Source organism: Malurus melanocephalus, unplaced genomic scaffold, assembly GCF_030028575.1.
Source record: "Malurus melanocephalus ecotype Western Australia unplaced genomic scaffold, MMel_1.1 scaffold_51, whole genome shotgun sequence".
In the NCBI taxonomy this organism is placed as follows: Eukaryota; Metazoa; Chordata; class Aves; order Passeriformes; family Maluridae; genus Malurus; species Malurus melanocephalus.
In genome coordinates, this window is record NW_026623283.1 from 2,358,170 (window position 1) to 2,382,773 (window position 24,604).

The 24,604-nt window shown below is 43.1% G+C and overlaps 3 protein-coding genes across 9 annotated transcripts in view; 1 reads left to right on the forward strand and 2 right to left on the reverse strand.

Moving 5' to 3' along the window:
* RANBP9 (RAN binding protein 9) overlaps positions 1-10,924 on the forward strand; it is a 37,448-nt gene extending 26,524 nt beyond the window's left edge. Inside the window, exons 7-14 of one of the 3 annotated variants that reach the window (XM_057365348.1) lie at positions 2-114; positions 1,430-1,538; positions 2,941-3,131; positions 4,841-4,988; positions 6,610-6,731; positions 8,779-8,930; positions 9,584-9,695; positions 10,078-10,924. In XM_057365348.1, coding sequence (XP_057221331.1) covers positions 2-114; positions 1,430-1,538; positions 2,941-3,131; positions 4,841-4,988; positions 6,610-6,731; positions 8,779-8,930; positions 9,584-9,695; positions 10,078-10,208 — 1,078 coding nt within the window. In that variant the 3' untranslated portion in view covers positions 10,209-10,924. The remainder of the gene's footprint in view (position 1; positions 115-1,429; positions 1,539-2,940; positions 3,132-4,840; positions 4,989-6,609; positions 6,732-8,778; positions 8,931-9,583; positions 9,696-10,077) is intronic. The other 2 variants (XM_057365345.1, XM_057365346.1) reach the window with 2 other exon arrangements.
* A 507-nt stretch (positions 10,925-11,431) lies between these two features.
* Positions 11,432-15,555, reverse strand: NOL7 (nucleolar protein 7). Its single transcript, XM_057365349.1, has 8 exons — positions 15,324-15,555; positions 14,796-14,856; positions 14,650-14,705; positions 14,436-14,467; positions 13,410-13,503; positions 12,678-12,799; positions 12,523-12,600; positions 11,432-11,807 (listed from the first exon to the last, which is right to left on the reverse strand). The coding sequence occupies exons 1-8, from the start codon at positions 15,503-15,505 to the stop codon at positions 11,734-11,736; spliced, it is 699 nt and encodes a 232-aa protein (XP_057221332.1). The 5' UTR covers positions 15,506-15,555; the 3' UTR covers positions 11,432-11,733.
* Positions 15,556-15,651: 96 nt separating this feature from the next.
* SIRT5 (sirtuin 5) lies at positions 15,652-24,598 on the reverse strand. Of its 5 annotated transcripts, none has more exons than XM_057365354.1 (9): positions 24,573-24,598; positions 24,067-24,205; positions 22,086-22,219; positions 20,489-20,714; positions 18,968-19,055; positions 18,524-18,577; positions 17,533-17,656; positions 16,223-16,338; positions 15,652-15,864 (listed from the first exon to the last, which is right to left on the reverse strand). In XM_057365354.1, the coding sequence occupies exons 2-9, from the start codon at positions 24,179-24,181 to the stop codon at positions 15,789-15,791; spliced, it is 933 nt and encodes a 310-aa protein (XP_057221337.1). In that variant the 5' UTR covers positions 24,182-24,205; positions 24,573-24,598; the 3' UTR covers positions 15,652-15,788. The 5 variants fall into 5 exon arrangements, with proteins under 5 accessions (XP_057221337.1, XP_057221333.1, XP_057221335.1 ...); XM_057365350.1 differs by having other exon boundaries at positions 24,454-24,598; XM_057365352.1 differs by having other exon boundaries at positions 24,450-24,598.
* Between the last annotated feature and the right edge of the window lie 6 nt (positions 24,599-24,604).

Below are 24,604 nucleotides of genomic sequence, written 5' to 3' on the forward strand. Positions count from 1 at the left end.
GAATGGTATCATCTTACTTAGTTCACCATGGATACTGTGCAACAGCAGAGGCATTCGCCAGATCCACAGACCAGACTGTGCTAGAAGAATTAGCTTCCATTAAGAACAGACAAAGTAAGGCTGGAAAGCAYGTTGCATCCCTCTTTTCCTTCTTTAAAAAAATGTTATATAAAGGTTTCTYTTAAGCAGTACTGTAGAATTTCCTTGCAGCACTTACACCATAGCACAGTTCTTTGCTGTCATATGTTACACATGTATGAGCAGCTGGGTACGAAAAATCTTCGCAGTAATACTTTGTAACTTGTTTGATGTAGCAGAATGTGGTAAATTACCTGTTGYCTTTTCTCTTGAATGAAAGTTGTGATGCCTTAAACAAATATGTGTAATGTCTGAGTGTTTGTGAGAGCTAATGTCAGCCACAAACAGGAATATAAAACTTAGTCTTGACAAATATTTAAATTTTTTCTGAACTGTGAAAAGGAATTGAGTTTAGAGAATTTTGATAACTTAAATGAAACTTGAGTTTTCCTGCTTACAGATGTGAGGGGTTAGASGACAAGGAGAACCAACAGCAATTCAGTTTTTACTTGCCATGCCAGTGCTGTTTGGCAGCCTGATGGAACAGTGCCTTCCCCTTCCATTTAAATTCCTGCTCTATGACCATAAGCATTTCTGTTACCATATGAGATGCCACATGGGGAAACTGGTTGTAAAACAAGACATTTGTTGGGCTATTTTTCATTTGGATCAGTTTCTCTGTTGGTTGATAGAGCTGGGAGGCTGTTTGCAACTTGAGCCACGTTACAGCCACAGAAGCATCAACTAAAGCAGGGACTGTTGTGAAARGTTTTACTCAACTGTAATCTGACTGGAAGTATGTGTTATAGGTGAGAGAGACAAGATTTTTGTTTTTCGTACTCAAAATTGAACCTGTAGGAGTGGGATGCAATTTGGATGTTCTTGAGTGACAGTATTTTTGTATGTGCTTATATATAAAGTTGTGAAAATGAGAAATAAATCACAGAAGAATGTCTGTGATCTTATTCTAGCTCTAAATGCACGATCTGACTACAAAGCAGTTGGATGCTGGCAATAAATAAAAACACTGAGTTCTCATTTAGATACAAGTAGGTGGAGTGCAGTTCTAAAATTTTCCTGTTGAACATTTTAAGGAAGCATGATCTTTCTTTGCACTATTTTTTTCTAAAAGGAAAAAAATCTTGTTGATTGATGGTTGCAGTGTCTTTAATCATTAATGTACGTGTATTAATCCATAAGCTGTCCGTTTAACTGATGTTGGTTTTGCTGAACGGAAATTCAGAAATTGGTTTTGGCAGGATGAATGGAGAACCCATTGAAACAACATAACAGCTGTATCCAAGTTTACTAGAAAAAAATCCTAATCTCTTATTTGTTTTTTGGTGAACAGGAATTCAGAAATTGGTTTTAGCAGGAAGAATGGGAGAAGCCATTGAAACAACACAACAGTTGTATCCAAGTTTACTAGAAAGAAATCCTAATCTCTTATTTGCATTAAAGTGAGTCTTCAAATTATACAGATGTGTGTTTATAGATGGCACAGTACCTTCTGAGACAAGACAGTTACTCATTTAAAGCTTTCACAGAAATTTATACAAAGTTAAGCAGCGCTTTTTAGAAAATGTGTATATTTCACTTTTTTATGCTCTTCTTATTTGCTACATGTTTAACTAGGTTTTGTCATCAAGGTCCCGGTTTGCAGCATAATTCACGTCTCCCTGTAGACTTCTTCTCTAGAACTAAGTTTTGTAGTTTTTTGTTATGAATTTTAATCCATTTGGGTGTCAAGTAAAACTTAAAATGGAAACTGATACAGTACCACATTCAAGAAGGTTAAGAATCCTGTTGGCATAAGTTAGTCTGTTCCTCCAAAGGGGTGACTGACTTTAAATAACAGTTTAAATGAGCTGTTTCATTCCATGCCACTTTACTAGAAACCTCTGGCTAAAGCTGGAAATTCCATAATCCCAGAGTTCTCTTGGCTTCCCAGGCACACAATAGTCACCTTCATTCTGGCATTTTTACTTGCCAGCTGCACTGTTCTCCAGACTTTTGTATCACATTGCAGTGTTTGAATGTGGAAAAAATGCGTTATCTCCTCTAAGAACAAAGCACTTTAATTTTACGTTCAGATAAGTAATTTGGAATGTGTTTGAAGTCTGTCATGCTCAAGTGCTGAAAAGAATTCACGTGATAATACTCCAGACTTATCACAGAATTCACAAAATGCGAACATTTTGATGAAAGACTTCACTCAATAGTGTCAATTGYATGTTATCTTTTTCTCAATCTGTCTTTCTAAATTTTGCCTGTTCTATTGAGGCTACTGAAGCCTAAAACATAAAGCAGTAGTTCTGAGCTTCCTAAAAGTCTGTAGTAAAACCTCCTTATCAAAAATGAAATTGACACAGAGCAGCAGCCTCTAAAGGGAAGGTTTGTATGGGAGTTTGCTTTTCAAACTGTTTTCTAGTGCAGATGTTTAATATAAAGAATTACCTTTTAATGCTTAGTGTTTCAGACAGTCAAACTCTGTTCTCATTTACTTTGAGAGAAATGACAGACATGACAAAATAACAACATATCTTTCTCAAAAAATAGCCTTGCCCCTGCCTATAAAAGAAAACAGAACAAGAAAATATCGTTTAACTCTCTAAATTTTGAGGACTTAGTGACAAAGGTTGTCCTCCAAGGATAATACTCCTGTTCTTCTCCCTCACAAATTTGTAATTGCTATTTTTGGTGRAATGCTCCAGAGCTTATTGACGATTGGGTTACTGACATCCAGCATTTTGTTGAGTCAGACTTGTTCAATATTTAACGCTACAATGAAATCATTGCTATCGTTGGTAATTGGAAATGTGTAAATGGTTTTATTAGCTTAACTTTTTGCCTTTTGTTTAGGGTGCGCCAGTTCATAGAGATGGTGAATGGTACAGACAGTGAAGTGCGGTGTTTGGGAGGCCACAGTCCAAAATCTCAAGATAGTTACCCTGTTAGCCCACGGTCATTCAGTAGTCCTAGCATGAGTCCCAGCCATGGAATGAATATTCACAATTTGGCAACAGGCAAAGGGAGCAACACACACTTTACTGGTAAGTTCATGTGGAGGATAGACTGTATAGATTTGAGCATACCACACCATGTGGATTTTTAAAAAAAAAAATAAGTATTTGGAGAAGTTAGTCACAGASTCATCATTTGTTTTACTTAAGATTTTATGCTGAATGCTTTGTATAATAGAATTAATTTTAATGATTAAAATATGTGATTTCCAGTCACTGGGCAAACCAAAAGTTTCATCCCATAGTTTTTGCATGTGCTCTTGGCTTTACTTCTTCTAAAGCAGATTGCCACCAATTTCTAAGAAGTGYTTCCCTTTGGGAGGTAGAAGTTCTGACATAAATTTCTGTTGTCCTTTTTCATGATAATTTATGGCTTGGGCAAGGTGGTTTAAACCCAGTAAGTGGTGTATATGATCCATTTCCTGTGGTGTTGGTGGAGAAGTCAGAATAGCTGCGGTTGAGCAGGAAACACCAGAAGCTGGGTGGTATGGTTGGGTAAAAGACATCCTGCTGGCAGCTACRTTTCTGTCTGCACAACTGAAACATTTCTTACAGCATTTAGGTAACGGGAAATCTTTAGTGGGAAGGCACAAATGTTCAGAGCTGCCCCAAGCATGTGGGGAGATTCCTGTGCCATCCAAAGCACCCCTGCTGAGAGAAAGCTGAGCATGTTAAAATGGTACCYGAGTGTGGCATCCTTGAAGACTAAGGCTTTTAAGATCACAAGGACCATCAGCTTTCATTTTTGTTTAATTTCCAAATCCAGACTGGAGCTTATTGAAGGTGCTTTATTTTTTTTTCCTCTTGGGGATGGAGTGGAAAAGCCGTGTAGCCTGGCCATCAGAGTAACTGCTGCCCTTGGAAGGACAGCAGCTTCACTTTTCTTTCGTGTGTATCAAGAGTGCCATCATGTGTATCAGCAGAGATCCACTCAAATTTTCTTCTTGTTCTTCAGGTGGTTATTGGGATGTATTAYAGAAAGTACCTGTAATTTTTCTAATTTTGAAAATAGAGGCAGGTTGTTGAATGTATTATTAGAATTGATGTTTGGGAKTTTATAAATGGCAGCAGCTGCTTTCTTTATAATAAACCCTTCCTGTGACCTTTTYCTATTTTAGAAGATACTAGGGAGCTCTTGGTTTGATGGAACTGGCAATTACATGTTTGCTTCAAATAGTAGTTTTCCTGTTATATTTTAGGGGGTCAGAAGGGATTTTAGCTAGGCATTGTAATTTCACAGCATGGTGCAATTTTATTTAGCAAAGCATAATATTAACAATTAAAATAATTACATGATGAAGCAGGAAGGTTGTATGTAAATTTAGCAACATGCAAAGTATTGGGCACTGAATTCTGGGCACTGAATATCAAAAGAATTATGTGATCAGGAATTAGTAATGTTTGCTTCCATTCATAATGGTTACAGTGGCCTGGAAAAGATTTTGAACGCATCTGTTCTAAAAAGCTGTTCTACACTTGTGCAGTTTTCTGTTTTACTAGTGTATTAGTACAACTGGAAAAACCTTCTCATGTCTGTGTTTGTACTTGTTAAATAATGCTTAACTYCTGCACTTTAGAAGTCTTAAAGGTTCAAATAACCTGAAACATGGAGGTGAAGTACTTGAGTTTGTGTGACAAATTTAGCATAATCTTGGTCAGTATACACTTATGTCACTTTTATCTACAGACTTATCTCTAAGTACCACTTTATGATTACAGTTGTTAAAACTTTCTTTCAGGGTTTGAAAGTAGTTGCAGTAATGGAGTAATATCAAATAAAGCGCATCAGTCTTACTGTCACAGTAAACACACGACCACCAGCCTGAATGTACCAGAGCTCAACAACATAAATGTATCAAGATCACAGCAGGTTAACAGCTATTCCAGGTAAATAAACTTTAGATGCTTCTAAATTACATTAAGGCTKGTGTTGTCCATGTGTTTGCAATGCAGGGAAGAGTTTTCAGTGGGATTTGAGGTGATCGATTTTTTTTTTTTCCAGGGACAGTTGAAACACTGTGTRAGGGTCTAACGGTTATTTTGACAGTCCAAACTCAATGGACCATTTTCTCCTCTTGGGTTAAAGAAATGCAAGGGACAAAAATAAGTTACCTTGCTTATAGCTATGATCAGTTTTGAAGTTGCACAGTGAAGGTTAACTGGCTCTTTGGCACTTGGGATTTTAATTTAAGCCGTTGACATTGACTTAAGTGTGTTGTACATAGGTAAGGAAACATTTTCCAGATACTCTCYGTTTGTGGCACAGTAAAAGCAATTGAGATGCATATGAAGTGTGGATTCCCTTTCACTGTATACACCAGGATTGTTTGCCTACTCCGGTCACTGTCATGAGTGCAAATGCATTCAATCCAGAGAATKAAAATAAATCTATTAATGAGGGTTCATAACCAGTAAATATAAAGCTCTAGATTCCATGGATGCAGGAGAACCTAACTTGGTGTGAAATGCAGCAGCACTCAGCTGCATTGTCCAAAATGAATTCCCAAAACTACCACATAGGATGTGATTTTGTGGTGGAGATGACCAAAATTATTTTAGTTGGATAGTGATATTTGGGGTAAAAAGGTAAGAGTAACAATTTACTTTTTAGCTTTCCACAATTTCTGTCTGCATCAGCAATTGTATCTGCCAAAAGCCCTCACAGTGTCCAGGCAACTTGGAAATTTTTCACGGAGGAAGACAGTTCTTTGGCTGTGCTGTTGCCCAGTCAGAGGCCTTTTGGTTTCCTTCCTCAAAGGAAGCTGAGTAYTTTTGGTTGCTTAGAAGCAAGATATTAAACTTCTAAATTGAATCTTATTTGGTCTTGACAGAGGGTTTAGGTTGCTATTCTCTGTGACAGAATAGAACAGGCTAGGATGCAACTGTCAGCAAAGCTCAGTCCCCAAAGCCATGCTGGCATTTTCTAAATGCATTTCTGTGGCCGGCTGCAAGCAAAGGGTGGTGAGGAGTTGAATGCTCTGCATTTGCCATTGAGTGTTTCTTCAGTGTTCTGGTTACTCAGCATTTKCTTTGACGTTTTATTTTTTTGTTTTTCCTCTCTCATTCCACAGAGTAAGGGAACAAGGCATTTTTTTAATAATTAGTTACCTAAAAATGGTATTTTCAAAGTAGGATGCGTATTGACTTAACTACATTTTTTTTTAAAAAGTGGGAATAGTATATTTTCTCAATGCATTCTGTCTATCTCTGTGTACATACAGATACATAAACCAGGTAAGAACTTTTTGGTGTGCATTTAGAAAGTGTTATGTTTCCTTACTCCTGAATAATGGAGGACATGCTATTTTACCGAATACTAACATTGAGACAGCCTTAAAGATTTCCACGGTGCTCTGGTATCACCAGTTGRAATAAACTGTGGTCAGTCGTGGTAATATTTAAAGCAGCTTTTCAGTAGCTAAAATGAGGAATTACTGTGATGAAATTGTAAAGATAACCTAGGTCCTTAAATAMGAGTAAAACTTAACATTCATTACTCTCTTTCCAGCAATGATGTAGACATGGAAACAGATCACTACTCCAATGGGGTTGCTGAGACTTCGTCCAATGGCTTCCTAAATGGTAGTTCTAAACATGATCACGAAATGGAAGAATGTGACACAGAAATGGGTCTGCAGTGATATTTCTTACATTTTTATTAAGTGATGGCAACAAGGTTATGTTTTTACTTGCAATGCTTCCCAACTTGAAAATAAGGGTTATTAGCTGAAATCTTTATTTTTTTGTGTGTTTTGCTGTTACTAGACGTAAATTTTATAACCATTGATTTGGGTGGTCCGATATCACTATGAGAACAGGTGGAATAGGTAACTCATGGCTACTGAAACTAGCTTCAATTTCTAAGGAAGTACCTTTGAGAAGAAACAACCTGTTGTGTAGCACGCTGTATTTGAGTTGGCAAATTGCTTCTCCGTCTTCCCATTCATGGTTCTCATGGCATTTTTGTGTTTCACAGTAAGCACAGACATTCTAAATCTCTCATACTGAAGAATGCAAAGTGCTAATATTTAATGCTCAAGAGCTGTATTGGGGAAATGTRAAAAATGCAAATTACTTTTTTTCCATGTTTGCCACAAAACAAATTACTAATTTTTATAGTTGTGGGCTAAAAATTAAGATTGTTTTATATAATCTGTGTTATACTCTGTCATACCTGTTGATGTTGGTGACAAATGAGTATTTAAATCCTCTCTGCTTGCCCTTTGTGCAGCTGCAGAATTGGTACTCAAACAATTGATTTAAGCAGATGTCAGTTAATAGGTTGTTTAAATGAAATGTGAAACTGGAGACTTTGAGAATGCAACAGTGTGTGCAGAGGTCTGTGAGCACTTCCTRGTTCCAGGGCATGTGGTGCTGCTGCTGGTGATCCTGCAGCTTTGCTGGGAAACACCAGGTAACTGTTGAACAGCGAGTGTCATTCTGTTACTGCCCTGGAAGGAGGAATGCAAGTTGCTCCCTGCATTATGCTCTGAAATTGGATAATAACAAAGCTTCATTTCTGTGACAAAAARCCCAAAATACATTCTCGCTGCTCTGCAGCCTTTTCCACAGAGACTTGCTGTGACAGACATGGAGCAGCTGCACAGGGCACAGAGTTGTGTTTTTTGTAATGTCGTTGTCTCCTCCTTTTGGAAAGTGATGTCCTAGATTAGGCTGAGCTAGGGACAAACACCACCACCTGAAGACTTGGGGGTGCTTCACTTACTGTTTACTCCCCCATAGTTTGAGGCTGGTGGTTTTTCACTTTTTTGAAATATTTATATATTCTCCGTAGTGCTGTGTGTGTAMGGTTAAGCATGCTGGTATTTTCCAGGTGTGATATACTTATATCTAAGGAAAAAGAAGTGGCCAGTTAAAAATCCTTGTAGAAAATAGTAGTCAAAATACATCACTAAATAGCAGTGTTAAAGTCAGAAAGGAGAATGGATTTCTAATTGAAGAGTCTATCAAAATGCTCATTTTAAAACCTTATTCCATTGATGAAAAAAGACAAGGAATGGATAAATGCCTTTTTTTAATGTGTTGTTTTAGGTGTCAGTTTAAAAAAGGCAGCATTTTCAAAGAAGCAAAATGTTGTTTTACTGTTCATAAGCTGCATCAATATCTTTTAAAATCACTAGTATTGGGGAATATTGTGGGAAACAGTAAAGGAATCAGTTKTAGTATCCTGCTTATTACAAAAGAAGCCTGAAATATCCAAATTATTAACATAATGTGTTCTGTGAGGAGTATGAACGGTCTAAATGATTGTCTTGTAGCGGAATCCATCATGGCTGTTTAGGAAGTTCGGCATTTTTAATCTTTTTATCAGTAATTACAGATTTGGTAGATCTTTAGAAATGCAATGCCAAAGAATTATAGAAGTTAGAACTGTGTGGACTCTTACTGTTGCTGTTTAAACTCCCTTAAAATTTTAGGGTAAAATCTGGTTTATCTTSTAGTTAGTTTAAAATAACAGATAAACATTGCAAGATAAACAGCACATGCTGACAGCCTTTGCTTAGTAGAGAAGTACGTGGTGCCAGAGTCTCTGGCTTGATGTGCTCTCTCTGGGCAGGCAGCTGCTGTTAGAGTGCAATCAATGCAGATTCTTTAGATCCATAGGTTGTTGCCCCCTGCTCTGTCAGTGGTGATGATGACGATATCGTTTTTTCAGAAGTAGATTCAAGTCAGTTAAGACGCCAGCTATGTGGTGGCAGCCAAGCAGCCATTGAAAGGATGATCCATTTTGGAAGAGAATTGCAAGCAATGAGTGAGCAGCTAAGAAGAGAATGTGGCAAAAACACAGTGAATAAGAAAATGCTCAAGGTAATGTTTAATCCTGTTGYTACAGAGAATACTGTTCTGCCCAGCAGGAACTTTCCACAGCATGCTGCACTGGAATACTGTTCTGCTGTAACTTCTGCCATTTTTTGTGTGTCTGAAAGCAGTATTCTGGTCAGCTCTGATGTGGCACTGTCCTCTTTCTTGTCTCCATAGCACAYGCACAGGGAAGATAATTTTCATTGTTACATAATTAAACACAGAAATTAATTTAGCACTTTCTCTCATTTCTGACCACATAACTTGGCCTCTTGAATCAAAGTGCTGTTTTTGTCTCTAATGATAAATGAACCACAAGKGGATTGGTAGAGATGCCCAAATTGTGCTGTCATTAGTACTCTGCATGTTAATTAGTTTGCCTTGATTTGAGAMTGCTCTGGAAAATAATTCCCCTGCCAAAGACTGCATGCAGTTTTCAGTCTCTTTTCTCTTACCCCATCACTTAGTAAAATGGGGCTTCCTTTTGCCTTGCTTTTGGGAATGGAACTAGTCCTGTTACAATTTATTTTTATCTTTTTGTATTGACGGACACTGAAAGTCACCTTTGTGATTCTAAATCAAAATGGTTGAACAAAATAGTCCTTCTTTTCACTAGTAGCTTATARCTGTGAGATGTAATCAGAGTCATCTTCCCTCAGGATGCATTCAGTTTACTTGCATATTCCGATCCCTGGAGCAGCCCTGTTGGAAATCAGCTTGACCCGATACAAAGAGAACCAGTGTGCTCTGTACTGAATAGTGCAATACTAGGTGAGTACAGCCTGGTGGCAGCCCAGGCTGCTCAGGGTGCCTCTCCCTTGTCCCACACAGGTGGCCCTCCTGCTCCACCATGCACCATACTCGGAGGGAGTAAGGAAAGGATAGCAGTGGAGGGTACGCTCTACTGGGAGGAAGGGATAGTTTGGGGGGTATGTAATGTAACAGGTACTTGATCTGTTGTTGCAGTTCAGAGCAAAAATGGGCCTGTTAAATAATGGTGCTGTGCACGGTCACTTKGTTGCTCCTGCTTTGTAYCTTGCTCYRAGAGCMAACTTYGMAAATGAATGATTGGAGTAGGCTTARRTGTCAAGTTTTCAGTGTATTACYATGAWAATATTCAGGTTATTAAACTGCCACTGTGATTCTTTTTCAGAGACTCACAATCTGCCAAAGCAACCGCCGCTTGCCCTTGCCATGGGACAGGCGTCACAGTGTCTAGGATTGATGGCCCGGTCAGGAATTGGATCCTGTGCGTTCGCCACCGTGGAAGACTACCTACACTAGCTATGCATTTTGAAGGTCTGAAAGGTGTTGTGGCATATTCAACATGGAAAGTAGACCAGCTCTGCTGACTGGAATTTGGAATTTTAATTATGTACTAAGGACGAGTCTGTCGCTTTATGTTGCTTCCTAGTTTACAGCATGATGCAAATGATTTCTAACTTAGTGTTAGGAGAAAATCTTTAAACCTCTTAGACAACTAAGAGTTGAAACTATCACTGGTAACGTCAGACATCCAAATTGACAAGTACCAATCCTTTGAACGATTGTCCAAAACAAACCAAAAATCCTGCTACCTTGTGGTGGGACGAAGAATAGAAAACATGGATGTATTAGCATGTGGGTGATATAAACGTCAAGCAGGATGACTTGCCAACCTCCACCCCCATTGTTACATAGTTCAATCAGTGTAATTTGCAAAATGCAAATGGTTTGGATATATAGTGTTGATGGGAAGAAATGATATTTTTTAATGTGTACTGTAAAACTTGAATTACTCAGGAGCTGAGTGAATATGTTCGTTGCTACTTACAATCCCAACCTGTTGATCTTAGTAGTTTTTTTGTTTTAACATGGTCTTTTCAACTTTGTTTCCTTGTTTAACTACAGACAGCTTCTGTTGTGTAGGCTCACCAGTTTAACTGTTGTATTGTAACAGTATTACATGTCAACACAGTGTGGTTATGACCTATTTATATAAAAACCAAATATTTAGTCAATTTACAGTCTTAATTTAATCTTTGTACACCTTGCATTTTTAAAAGTGCTTAAATAGTACTATATTGCAATAAAATGTAGTGATATCATAATTAACCAGCCATTAAAAACTTACATCTACATACATTGTAGCATGGACTTGTATGCTACATTTTCTTGTTCTGGAGCTCTAGCCTAGAACAGTGGTTCTTGCCAAGATCCACAAGTGGAGTGGCTCATCCCTCAAGCTGGGGCTGCCACTTCCCTGCAGGAGCTGGGCTGGTTGAAGTGAAAAGCTTGCTGTGTTCTTGCCACACAGCGAGTGTGGCTAATAGTGCAGAAGCTTACTCAGTACCCCCTGAAGATGGGGAAAATCCCTTACTGCTTGAAAGTAATCATCAGGCTAGAGAGAAGGGTCCTGCTGTGTGAGCTGACTTAATGATTCTGCTGTTAGGRTACAGCCTTTCCTCAGAGATGGAAGTCACTGAAGCAGCAGGAAGCCTGCTGTAAGGAATGCAGCATCCACAACAGTAGGCACAACATTGCTCATCTTTATTCTCTGCAAAGGCATTGCCTCATGGAGGCAGCTCAGCAAGCCTGGTCCTAGCACCACCTATTCTACAACACTGACCCAGCTGCTTTGTAGCTTCCCCAGGAACTTCWGAAAGGGGGACGGGAGAGAACAGGGAAGTCTGATCAGGCACAGCTCGGTGCCTTCTGGTTGTTTTCAGTTGCAGCCAAGTGATGATGAAGGGGGGGAGAAAACACCTTTGTCATGTGGAGATCAACTGTGACTAAAAGTCCTTAACAGCATCTTCTGCAAAACCTGTCTTCAGACTCCAGTTTTAATTTGTGTTGCTAGCCAACGTTTCTTAAACCTTGCTGCTTTTTCCTTTTTATCTTGTCCTTAAAAAAAAAAACAAAGAAAAAAGCTGTTAATTACCATTTTTCTTAGCCCATCCGCTGGAGAAGCAGCAATCCCTTGACGCTGCAGCATTTCAGAATTGAACAACCACCTCAAACACTGATGAACTTCCTATGGTATTTTATATGCCCCAGCTGCCTTCCATGGGCCAGGGGTACCAGCTTGCAGCAAGCTCCTTCAGGAGCATAGGGGGTACAGCAGTGCTTTCAGTGATGGAGCACAGCTGGAAAGCAGGCTCTGCTTTTTGCCTCTGGTGTTCATGAGCCTCACAAACTGGGTGGGTGTGGCTCTATCCCCATCCATCATGGAAACGAGAAGAAACAGGTGCTCACATAGAAGTAGTATCCCTGCTTTTTAGGTATATCTGAAATGCCTTCCAACAGCTCAGAAGTTGGAGGCTGAAACAACGCCTACTGAAGTTACTTCACCAAGCAACTCTTGCTCTAGGACAACAGCTGTTTCTTAACAAAAATGAGGTAATTTTTTTCAACTTGTGTCTCATACATGGTGCCCAGGTGTGTGCTTATGGCACCCACTGAGRATGCGGTGCCCTGCTGCCCTTCCCATACTATCCAGGTGCTTGGAGTTAGAGGATCACAAGCCATGACCCTCTGGCATGGAAACCCTGATTGTATTCAAGTGTACCTTTAACCACATATGCATTAAAAAGTTCCTACTCTGACTTTCAATACTCACCCCAAGACTTGTCCACAAACTGAACTGCGGCTTTTTTGACTGGGTCTTTCTTGTTTGCAATGGAAAAAAAATCATTTGCTGAAATGGAGACAAGTGTTAATCACATTTAAGCCAGACAAGACTCTATACAAACCCACCCAAGTAGACCRGCTTACCCTGTACCCGATTGGTGTGTGGCCCATAGAGCTGAGCATTTAGAAAGTCTTTGGCGAGCTGTTGGTGGAGGCCTGTTAAACTCTGGTCTTTAAGGCACACAGCAGCATAGTTTCCTTTYGTCCTAGTTAAAGAGAGATGTAAATCCCTGTAACGTGGTTACAGAATCTAGAACAACCAGACTGGTGTCAAGCTTTGCTGCTTGAGCACGGTAGCACCCAGTGCTGGTTTCTGATACTCAGATGAGCTTTATGGCAGTATTAAAAAATAAAAATCTGGACCAATACTTCCAAGCTGTTGTCATATGCCTTTGTGTGCCCTGCGTAGTTTCTTGGAAGTCTCAAGCTCATCCTACCAGAAGTTAGTGCAATTCCTCTCTAGGGCCATCAGTGACAAAGAAATGAAAGAGGGGAGAGAAAAATAGATTGAAATGCAGGAATTCTGTTCTCAACCACCCCACCTGCAGCAGTGCACCACACAAGGTGTACTGCAGTGCTCAGGACTGCCCAGTTACCTCATCGCAGTTATATRTAWKWWATAWAWAWMWAYWTWYWWTATATATATATATATATRYAYRCAYAYATAAGTAYGCTAAAGCAGRAGGTACTRAAGGTGCTTTTAGCACATAAACRTGCTTTCAATCAGARGAAGGACRGGGAATATGAAGTGACAGAACAGCTGCTGTGATGCCCCCTCCCACACCTGGCGAAGTCACCTACTCCTCCTCCTCCTACCTGGCACCCTTGCTCCTCTTGCCTTTCTTCTGCACTTCAGCTTGGCCTTGTTCCAGCTGTGCAGCYTCACCATCAAGTTCTTCACCCAGAGTAACTGGAACACAAAATTTCCCAAGCATTACAAATCAAAACCAGTTAGTGAAACAGGAACAGGACATAAACAAGCAGCATTTTTCAGAAGCACTGACTAGTAAGAAMAGCTGTAAGAGGGAGGGGGAGAAATATGCTCAGGGGAGCAACCCAAAGCACTGCTAGCCAGCTTTCCTCTTCCTTGGCACCAACAAAGTGGGATTCATCATGGGACAAAAATTCAGTGCAACACAACAGCTATGGTTAACCCATAAAGGGAAATGCAGCTCTGGTTTCGGTTTTGCTTCATTCTCAGCTCACCTCTTYATTATGCCCGTACAACAGATCTTTTTTTAATAAAAGGAAGAAAAAGCAGCAGCTACACCATCCAGCAGYATGTGAGGTATGGATAAGAGAACTGTTCAAATAATTTTTTTTTTTTTTTGTGAAATACTTCGAAGTACAGATGAAGAGAAAACAGCAGTCATAGAAACACTCCAGACCCTTGACTGTGTAGTTCTGAATTTGGAAAAGCTACTTAATATTTCACAGCTGCTATTAAACTGTAGTTTGATATGTAAAGTATTGAGGCAATCTAACAACTCTATCAGGAATAGCCTTTATAACTTAAATAAGTGCTAAGTATTAAACCACCGTTGGTAGCCATTGCTTTTTCTGCTATCACACCTGCCTATGATTTCCTTAAACAATTCAGTCTATTTAACTGAACAGCTAATTAACTGTACAGCGACTTCTGTAAAAGGTACAAGAATTAGATTAAATGTGACTTTAGATTTTTCCTCAGGTATTTCTTTTCCTTGGGGAAAAACTGCGTGTTCATGTTTCAGATTTTGCAAAGGTCTCTTAACCAGAGCTGACCATTGCAGCTCTGGCATAGGAATGAACTCCTGAGATGCCAGATGTGCACGGCATTAGCAAAGCGGGCTGGTAGCGTACCTGGGTCATCTGCTGCAGCCTGCTCGGCGGGCCTGGGGAGCAAGGGGAAGGCAACAGGTTACTACTCCATTCACAYTCCCTTGGTTTACCCAAAGCCACAAACGCCCTTGTTTTCAGCTTGGCCTCCCAAGCCAGGACCCGAAGAGGGCTGGACCACGAGTGGGAGATGTGGAGATGACCCAACACCCAGCACYGCCTTCCCTGGGCCCCTCACCGTGKGGACACATCCTGCAGCTCCTGCAGCACGGCCTCGGGCAGCAGCTTGCGTTTCTGCAGGAGAGAGGGGAGTCAGGTGGGCACACACACACCCGGCACAGACACCCCGGGTCCGCCCAGAACCCGGCGGGGGTAGCGCGGTACCTTCTGCTCCGCGAACAGCTCCTGGTGCCGCCGGCGCTTCTCCTTCAGCAARTCCCGGTGCCTGCGGGAAGGCGGTAGGCACCGTCAGCATTCCATGGGATCAGAAGGGGGATTAACGGTGGGGTAAAGAGGGTGAACGAGGGCTTGGAGGGGCTTGGAAGGGCCAAGGTGCTGGAGGGAGCAAGTGGGGGGATAGGGAAGAGGGGATAATAAGAGTAAAAGGGATTTAGAGGGGTTAAGGGTGGCATAAGGGGGATGGTGGGGTAAGAAGGTAGATGGAGGCGGGGGGGAGGGAGAGGCAATAAGGGGAAATAAGCAAGGATAAGGGAGAAAGTAAGGGGAAGAAAAGACGGGTAAGAGGCGTGAACAGGGGTAAGAGGGGTGGAAGGGGGTTTAGAGGGGCAAGCGAGGGAATAAGGGGCAGGTATGAGGGGCGAGAAGAGTAGGGCTAAGAGGAGGGGGTAAGAGGAGGGAAGCGCTGGTGTGCGAGCCGTGGGTCGGGAGCAGGAGGCCCCGGCGCGTCCGCACCTCCGGGCCGCSTCCCCCACGAGCTTCCGTTCGGCCCAGGCCGCCTCCCTCGCCACGCCGAAGGACACCTCCTCCGGGGCCTCGTCCGCCTCGTCCTCCGAGGAGGYGGCCGGGCTGGGGAGCGCGGCGGGAGCCCGGCGCTTGCCCGCAGCCATCGCCTTCGCCTTCTGCCGCCGCACCATGGCCACGGCTCCTGCGCCGCCCGCCCCGGAACCGCTCCCGCCTTCCGCCGGGGAATGCCGAGCGCCGGGACAGCCGGGATGCGTGCCCGGCCCCGCCCCGTCCCGCCCCGCCCACGCACAGACACAGGACATCGGGAATAGCCTTCGCTGCCGTGCCTTTATTGCCGTGGGGACGAGTCCCGTCGCCGCCTCCGGCCCGCCCGCTCCCGCGCTGGGTCCCATCGGCGGGGCCGCTCCCGGCGCTCCGGAGATGATCCCAGGGCTCAGGAGATGATCCCGGGGCTCAGGAGATTATCTCCGTCTCGTGTCGCGCCAGCGCCGGCGGCAGCGTGGTCCCACATGGGCCCTGGAAGTGGAACCTGGAAGGAAGGGACAGGTTTAGTGTGCGGGCACCCACCAGCGCATCCCGCTGCTCCCTGCTTTGTTACCTGGCGCATCTGGCAGGGGGATAGGAAGGAGGGAGGGAAGAGGAGAGGTYTAGGCCTTCTGGGGCGTAGGGACAGACTTCAGCCTCACACTTAAACACGGTTTGTATCTTCAGTGAAACTTGATTCCACCAAGAAATTTCATATTTTCTGGCTTACTAACAGAAACGTAGTATTTTGTGAGCGCWAAGGTGAAAACGAGACCGTATTTGTCTAAACCCAGTGTTTCAGCAACGGGGATGCGAAAGATCAGGTGCAGGAGACTAAAGCCTGCTTKCCTGAGCAGCTTTACCTGAACCTGTTTGTGGCAGGAGTGGTTTCCATGTTGAACTCCGCGACGGGGACTCCTCTGGCAGAGACCTGCGGGGCGAACATGGCTGCGGGATACACCACGGATGAGGTCCCGACCTGCGGGCAGCAGGACAGAAGCAGCAGGTCACAAGCRTGGCAGGACAGTGCTTAAACAGACCAAAACAACCCAGCCCCAAGGTGAGGGTCCTGCTCCCAACAATGGATGGGCACTAAAGCCTGGGAGATCCCTACAGAAATGAAACCAAATCAGTATCTCTAGTGTCACTGTGTATGTAGCTGTTTAACATAGTGTAACTATCAGGATTTCTTTCTCTAGTGCAGCCCAAAGAAACCAGATTTTAAATGTAGATGAAAAATATCCCAGAAACAAAAGGGCACACTTTGCTTCAGGAAAAATAAAAACATTCCTTCTGTTACTTGAGACCATTCCATAAAGARAAGACAATAGTCTAACCAAGTGTTTTGGTTAGGGATCTGGAACCTACATGGCATGTAAACCACCTTGCAAAAAAGAAACACATTATAACTTACTTTTTTTAAACTAAGCATCAAAATAATTGTATTTTTCACTGACAAATTAGAACTATACAATGGTTTGGGTTGGAAGAGACCTTAAGTATCATCTCGTTCCAACCCCTCTGCTAGGGGCAGGGACACCTTTTATAGACCAGGTTGCTCAAAATCCCATCCAGCCTGGCCTTAAACACCTCCAGGAATGGGGCATCCACAGCTTCTTYGGGCAGCCTGTACCAATGCCTCACCACCCTCACAGTAAATAATTTCTTCTGTGTATCTAATCTAAACCAACCATCTTTTAGTTTAAAGCCATCACCCCTTGTTCAGGTACTGGAACACTAAGGTTTCCCAAGAGCCTTCCCTTCTCCAGGCCGAACAGCCCCAACTCTCTCAACTGCCTCTCTTCATAGGGGCAGTTCTCCAGTCCCCTTATCAACYTCATGACCCTCCTCTGGACTTGCTCCAACAGTTCCATGTCCTTCTTATTGCTGAGGGCACCAAAACTGTACACAGTATTCCAGGTRGGGTCTCGACAGAGCAGAGTAGGGGGGGAGTGAAATTCAACAGCTAAACACTGTCAAACCTCTAACATCTTTATACCTGTTATTTCAAATGGCAACTTTTTTTGATGTTTTACACTGGACCCCAGAGAGTCCCTCTGGGGCTTTTACTTCCATCAGGGAAGGTGAGATGCATCTGCTTTACCCAGGAGATGGCACCTCCTTAGCATGGTCTCCCTGCTGGTTCAGAGAACAGGGAAGGAAAGCCACTCACGACCAAGCAGAGGTCACAAATATCCAGCTCCTTCTCCACTGCCGTGAGCACAGCAGGATCCAGGGCTTCACCAAACCACACGACGTGGGGACGCAGGAGCCCATTGCAGCCGTCCTCCTCACACCTTTAAACACCACAAAGGGACAGTGTCACGCTKCTGACAGGGGCGTTTCAGGCTGCAGAACGGCAAAGCAGTTTTCATTCTCACTTGGGCATCTCACCTGCCATCACTCTCTCCTCCTTCACAACCCTCCCCAGACCCACCTCCACCRCCTGCTGGACAGAAGGCAGCTCCTTCCATGCCACACACATTGGAAGTACCCATGTGCTGCCTGGTCACATGGAAGGGGCTGCTGAACAGTTGTTCAGCAAAGATACTGAATTGTSTGTTGCCCTTACTCAGCTCTGAAACGCACAAAAACGAAAACCTTGGCCTCCATCAGCTTTAACAAACTGGCTAACAGGGTTTTAAAGAGAAAATGAACCAAAAGCAAAAGCATTGTGTTAGCCTCTTTTTCCTTARAAACCAGATGAAAAATGTGGTGGCTTTTTCCATCTGCAACTAGCTAAGGCAAAGCTTCAGGCAGTGTAAAAAAGCACCATGGCGCATTCAGTGCCTACGACCCCAGCAGAGTATCCCAGACTAACAGTGGGTGGCAMCTGCAAAGTAACAAAATGTTTACTGCTGCAGCATTTGCTCACTGCAATTCTCCTACTTAGCTTACTACAAACCCCATGAATTTGGGCACGTTTCATCTTGATGCTCAAGTATACAAATTTGTGATGCCTTTAAGCACCATGGTAACTTCTACACAGTCCTTGCTGGATGTCCCTGTAACATTAGATTTAATTTTCTGGGGCAAAGTCCCACACCATTGTCTCCTGAGGAATGTCTCGATGTCCTTCCAAAACTACATGAACAGTAACATGAAGCTCTGAGATACACAAGGCATGAAGAGGTAACAGCCCAAACAATGTGGTCCATACRTACTGAGGAAGGTCTTCAACTGGAATTGCAGCATCTTCTGTGTTAGGATCTGGAGCCCTGAAGTTACAAATTTGAATTACATATTCAGTTATACAAGTGCAATTTATAAATTAAGATAAAAGTTAGCATTCTCTAACAGCCTAAGCATTCTCTAAAGCGCACTCTCCAATCAAGGAATCTTCATAACTTCAGCCAATTTCAACACCTACTACAATCCTAAAATACCACACGTAAGGCAGGCAGGAATTTGTCCAGAATTATCCCGCAGCTGAGCAACTGTTATAAAGCTGGCCAAGACTGTCAAAGGCACAACAATTATTTATGTAACTTTCTAAAGCTCTGGTGAAATGCAAAGGGAAAAACAACCCCTAAAATCGATGAGCATATGCCTGGCCCATCCCCCTGCCCACTTCCTTTTTTAATAGTGAAAGAAAGAGGATGTGTTACCCTTTCCCAGCCAATGCGGGGCAGATCGGGCTCTTGTAATTCGCAGCTACRTTTCCACAGCTGGTGCATCGAGTTTTAAATAAACTACCTGGAACACACAAAGACAAAACATCAGGAATGAAGCAATGGCTCTGAGGTGTGGCTGTGCAGGCAAGTGGTTKTGTTTATCCCAGGCAGCCTTTATTTATACACTTTGAGGACTGCACCTTGTAGGTAACTCACTACAGTAACRTAACAGCAAAGATAGTCCCAGTGTCACCTTGTTCGGCCTCAGGACATGAATAATACACAGAATAACATTTCAGAGGAAAACCATAATTTAAAGTATCACTGAGGTAGATGATTTCTGTTTACTGCCTTTCCTCTTACATCAGAAACATTTTCTTAAATAAAATACGCTGGTTAACACCATTTTGTTTCATGCAAAACTCCTGGATCCAAGTGTTCAATTGCATTGSTAACATGCTGTTGAGATGTGCAATATTACCAAGAGTTTAAGATAGTGTCCATTTTGTAAGGCATACAGATAACCAAAATTAAACTATAGCCAAGGCTTCATCACTGGGCCCAAAACTGCAAAAAAAAAAAAATCGTGCAGGTTTCCTGCATCCAAATCACAAAAGTAGCAATGGGAAATCCTATTTAAGCCCTTAGGGATACTTGAGTTAAAAAGCATCATAATGCTGGAGGGTCAGGAAGGGTCTTTGTCCTGGGAGAATCCTCCTCTCTGCAGCAGGGCCTGAGGAGTGGAGAAAGGAGGAGTGGGGTATCGCCAAGGATGGAGAAGAACTTCCCTACCCTCTTTCTCTCCACAACTGTACATTTCCTCAGATCCAGAAGCCCCACTGACCTCCAAGTGCTGCACCTGCCTTGTGCTCCTCTGGCACTTTGTGGGAAGGAGGAATGCAACTGACTACAGGGAAGAGAGGCAGACAGCCACTGGATGTTGGAAAAAAAGGTAAGGGAAWCTCAATTGTTTCCAGTGCCTTTGTYCTCCTGTAGCCAAGGACTRCACAGGTGGGSAGAGGACACAGCATGGCAGAGGGACAGCACCAGGGCTTGTGAGGCCAGGCTTGCCAATACACCCTTTATTGAYATCAGTCTGACACCACCACCCCACACAGTGAAAATCCTTGGAGATTCTCTTCCACTTTTCAGTGAAAGAGAATCACTTCGAATGAAATCACTTTTAACTTTCAATGAAATCAGCCAGATATCACAGCCACATGAGTTCAAGTGGATCTGCAAGTGAGAAGGGAGAACCAGTTCCTGTGTACRGTCAGAATCCATTGAAAACAGAAAGATGAGTTCTGTGATTGTAAAGATGAGGAAYAAAGAGAGGTTACAAAGCCCCTGAAACAACTTCCAAACAAGAACAGAGTGTTACTGTAAATAACTTGATGCCAGTTATTATAATTCTAAAGACAAAATTCTTTTCTCTGTTCTTATCCTGCTTTCCCTTCTTCTCACTCCCCACGCCAGGTTTCCTGGCCTGTGGCAGACAGGTGAGCCGACTCTTACCGTGAATTTCTAAGAGGTGCTTTGTGCCTGCCTTCCTGTGCAGCTCATCAATGTTCTGAGTGATGACCACAACGCTCCTTCCTTGCTTGCTCAGGCGTTTCTCGCACTCGGCGATGGCAATGTGTGCTGGATTGGGATGTTTACTCAGCATCACTTCCCGCCGGTARTGGTAGAATTCCCACACACGAGAAGGGTTTCGTGCAAAAGCCCCCGGAGTAGCCAGATCCTGCAAAAGACACAACAGGCCATGCTGCAACAGAAGAATCCCCTCCCCAGATGAAGCCTGCCGTATCTCTGCCATTTATGCTGCTGCCAGCATCACAAGGTAAACAAAAGCAGATTATTTATGATCARATGCAGTTATAAGAATATTGTTCCATAGCCCTTACAAGGGGGACAAGTCAAAGTGTCAGATCAAATGAGAAAATAACTTCCAGCAGTAGTGTGATACATGGGTTTGCACTACAATCCAACCATATTTTGTGCTGCCCTACCAAACTATTAGGAGCTTAGCACAAAGCAAGATGAGATATTCCAGTGCACACAAGTTTTTGGCACCTACAACTCTCTTTTCCACAACAGCCATAAAACTCAGCATCATGTGAATATATTTCCTCTGCTAGCAGAGGAAATTTCTTTTCTGCCTTTCTGTAACCCAAGACAGATTACACCCATTGTCAAAACCAAYGTCTCATGTCTTGTCTTTTGTGTGCAGGTAAAATTGAAGCTGCTTTTCACAATAACTTTAATTTTGCCTTATCTTACTCAAAAACGAGAAGCASCTCAGTCCAACACCTCAATACACAATTCTATAGCAGGAGCAGGCATTTATACATACACATGYTTTATTTGAATTAMTGATTACTGAAAGAAAAAACTCCTMTTTAGATTCAAACCAGCTTAAAAAACTCATCTCTCTGACCCTTTTTAACTTAATCAAATCTTTCAGGAATGCTGTGATTAGAAACCACAAAGAAAGCAAGTATGATTGCAGTGTTTGGGGCTAGCAGGTACTGACAGTTTAACAGYTGCTTGAAACATCTGCAGCACCAGGCAGGATGAGACTCATGAGGCCCCTGTACAGCTCACAGAGTTTGGTGCTTTGAGCTGCACTCCCAGTGACTGCTCCCACCTCCTCTCCCATCCCTGTGGCTGCCAGTGCTGCCCAAGATMATTTCAGCAAGAGACAGAGCTTGTGGGAGAGTTAAAGAACCTGYCCCCAGACAAACAAGTCCTAAAGCACTTTTAAAGGGTATTATGAGACACGAAGATTAAAAGAAAACAACCAGCTTGAATCGTCAGTTTTCTTTGTTATTCTGGTAAAAGGCTCTTAAGAGTTTAAAACAGGAAAGGCCCCACGAGGTAGCAAAACAGAGAGGGTTTTGAAAGGCAAGCAAACAGCTGAAATTGCAAGAAAACAAGGATGGTAGAAAGACCCAGCGCTGTCTGTAAGAATGTTGTTTTTCCCAAGCAACTGATAAACTGAAGGACAGAAAAGGAGTTGCAGCTGCACCAAGCAGACCCCCAAGGACACAGGGAAGAGCCACAGAGGCAGCTGTAGGGAGAGCTCTGTCCATGCTTCACCACCAGTACCTACCTGGGCTTGCCACCTTCTCCAGAAGCCTCCAGCCCCTCTGAAGGTGGGGACACCGCTCTCGGCACTGACCCCGGCCCCGGTGATGATGGCRATGTGCTTGGCTTTGGCAAAGACCTCTCGGAAATCAGCCATGTCTGTGCCAGGGGAGGCAAAACAAGGAGCTGTTCAGGCACTTACACTTTGACCTAAGAGGACACATTTAGGCATCCAGAAATGGCTTCCATGCACACCTGCCATTACTTTAATGGTTCCTGAGCTTCTGTATATTGGAATTTGAAGAGCAACATCTGCTAAACTTGATTACAGTCAATATTTGAAAGGCAGAGCCTTTAACTAAAACCCCACACTAGATGCTACCCTAATAACAACTGTTTGGCATCATCACCCAGGAACAGGTTGCTTTCTAATTGTTGGGTAAAATCCTGAGATTAAAAAAATTAAGTTTGTTTTTTCACAAAACATCACCTTCAAAATTAAGGTAATTTGGAAAAGCGTATTTTCTTTTGAGGCATTTATGCCTGTTTTCAGAGTTTGCAATTATTTTATATTTTGTAATGTGTTGTTTCCTCCATTTTTCCCTGCATGGTCAAGTAGTTTGGGAAAAAGATGGAAAATTTCCTTTGCCTTTTTGTGTGAGTCAAGATTAAACAAGATGAAAAAGGAGCAGGTTAGCTACAGAGAGACAAAAAAAATTCTCTTCCAGTTTACCTCAGATATGAATTTTAAAGCAACACAAGTTAGAATCACGAAATGGCTGAGGTGGAAGGAACCTCTGGAGATTGTCTTGTTCAACTTTCTCTGCTTAAGCAGGGTCAGCCAGAGCAGATTGCCCTGGACAGTGTCCTGTTGGGTGGGGTTTGAGATCTCCATGGATGGAGACTCCACAACCTTCCTGCACATCATTTGACCATGCTCCCAGCAGACAAACACAATCAGGTGTTTTTATGCATTGAGAAGATGCCCTAGAGCCCACATTGCCACAAGGGCTMATCACTGGCTTAAGGTGAACATGGTACCCATCAGATCCCCAGTGACATTCCGGCCCAGCTGGTCAACCCAGCCTGGGGCTATTTCTTCCCAGGGGCAGGACCCTCTGGAKTATCAGACACTCCTCCCAGTTTTGTATCATTTGGGAACTCCCCAATAGTACACTCTGCTTCATCATCTAGATCATCCTCACAATTTATTAAGTGGTCTTTAAAAAAAACACAAAAAAATCCACCCAAAGGCAGATAAGATCCTGTAAGGAGAAACAGTCACTGGAGAAGTCCCAAGACCCACATACCTAAGCCACAGGACTGGCCAGAGAATGCTCCTATTGTGATGCCCCACCTGCTGTTGTAAACCAAACCTCACAAGCCCTGAATGTGTAAAGCTCAGGCCAAAAGCCCTCCCAGCCTGGTATCTGACGGCAACCAAACAGTGATGCTCAAGGCAGCAAAAAAAGCGTATATGCCTCGGCTACCTGATAATAGAGGAATTGCTATTGTACTTGTGTGTAGTTTTCAAGTTAAGGCACAGTTTCAAATTAAAAAACAAAAGCAAAATACCCCCAAACAAGCAAAAWGAGGATAGCTACTACTGCTACCCTGAAGAGCTCCTGGGGTTATCCAGCTCCTCAGCTCTTACAAATGCTTGTGGCTCATTCTTGTACAAAGAAATGAGGAATTCGTTTTATTACTCATTAGCATTATGAAAAGGAAATGCAATTAACCAGTGTAGACTTATGTGCATAAATTATAAACATTAGAAACATGTTTATGTTGCAACCATGCTGACTGTAACTATGCAAAGGATTTTGGAACTATACAGAACACAGACATAGAAAGGTAATTTTAGGAGCTGGTGGACCAAAAAGCAACTTCACACTGTTTTAAACATTTTAAATTAAGCCATGGATTTCATCTAGCCCAGGACTAGCACTTCAAATCCACCTTAAAAACCTGTCCGGGGTGCTAAAGCAAACAAATACAAGTCTTACTTGAACTAGGACGAGCCATTTCCAAGCAAAAATTCTGTTTCTTTGAAGACGAGGCCTTAAGTCCACAATGCGCTTGGAAAACCAGCCTTCTAGCGGTAAATTTAAAGAGACACATCAGGATCCCTCGGAAGTGTTTCACCTGGGGAGAAATAAACCAAGCATAAGCTGCCCAGCCAAGGTAGTGTATCTGCCAGCTTCCCGTGAGGGCTTCTCCTGAAAGAACCAGGTGCCAGTGTTCGTCACGGTTTCCTCCCGCACCGGCAGAACACGGAATGATCCCCAACCCGGACCGGGATCACCGCTTTTGTTCAGAACCGGGGAAGATCAGCCCTGCTCCAAAGGCGCCGAGCCCTTCAAGGGGCGGCCTTCGCCGGACACTCAACCTACGCGACGCCTCCGAACTGCGCTGCTACCCCGAGGCAGTTCCCAGGACCCGGCTGCCCGCCGGCATTTCAACAAGCGGGGGGGAAAGCAAGGGACAGCGGCACGACGGGCACCGAGCCTACGTGCGTCTGGCGGCCCGCAGAAGGGCGCAGGG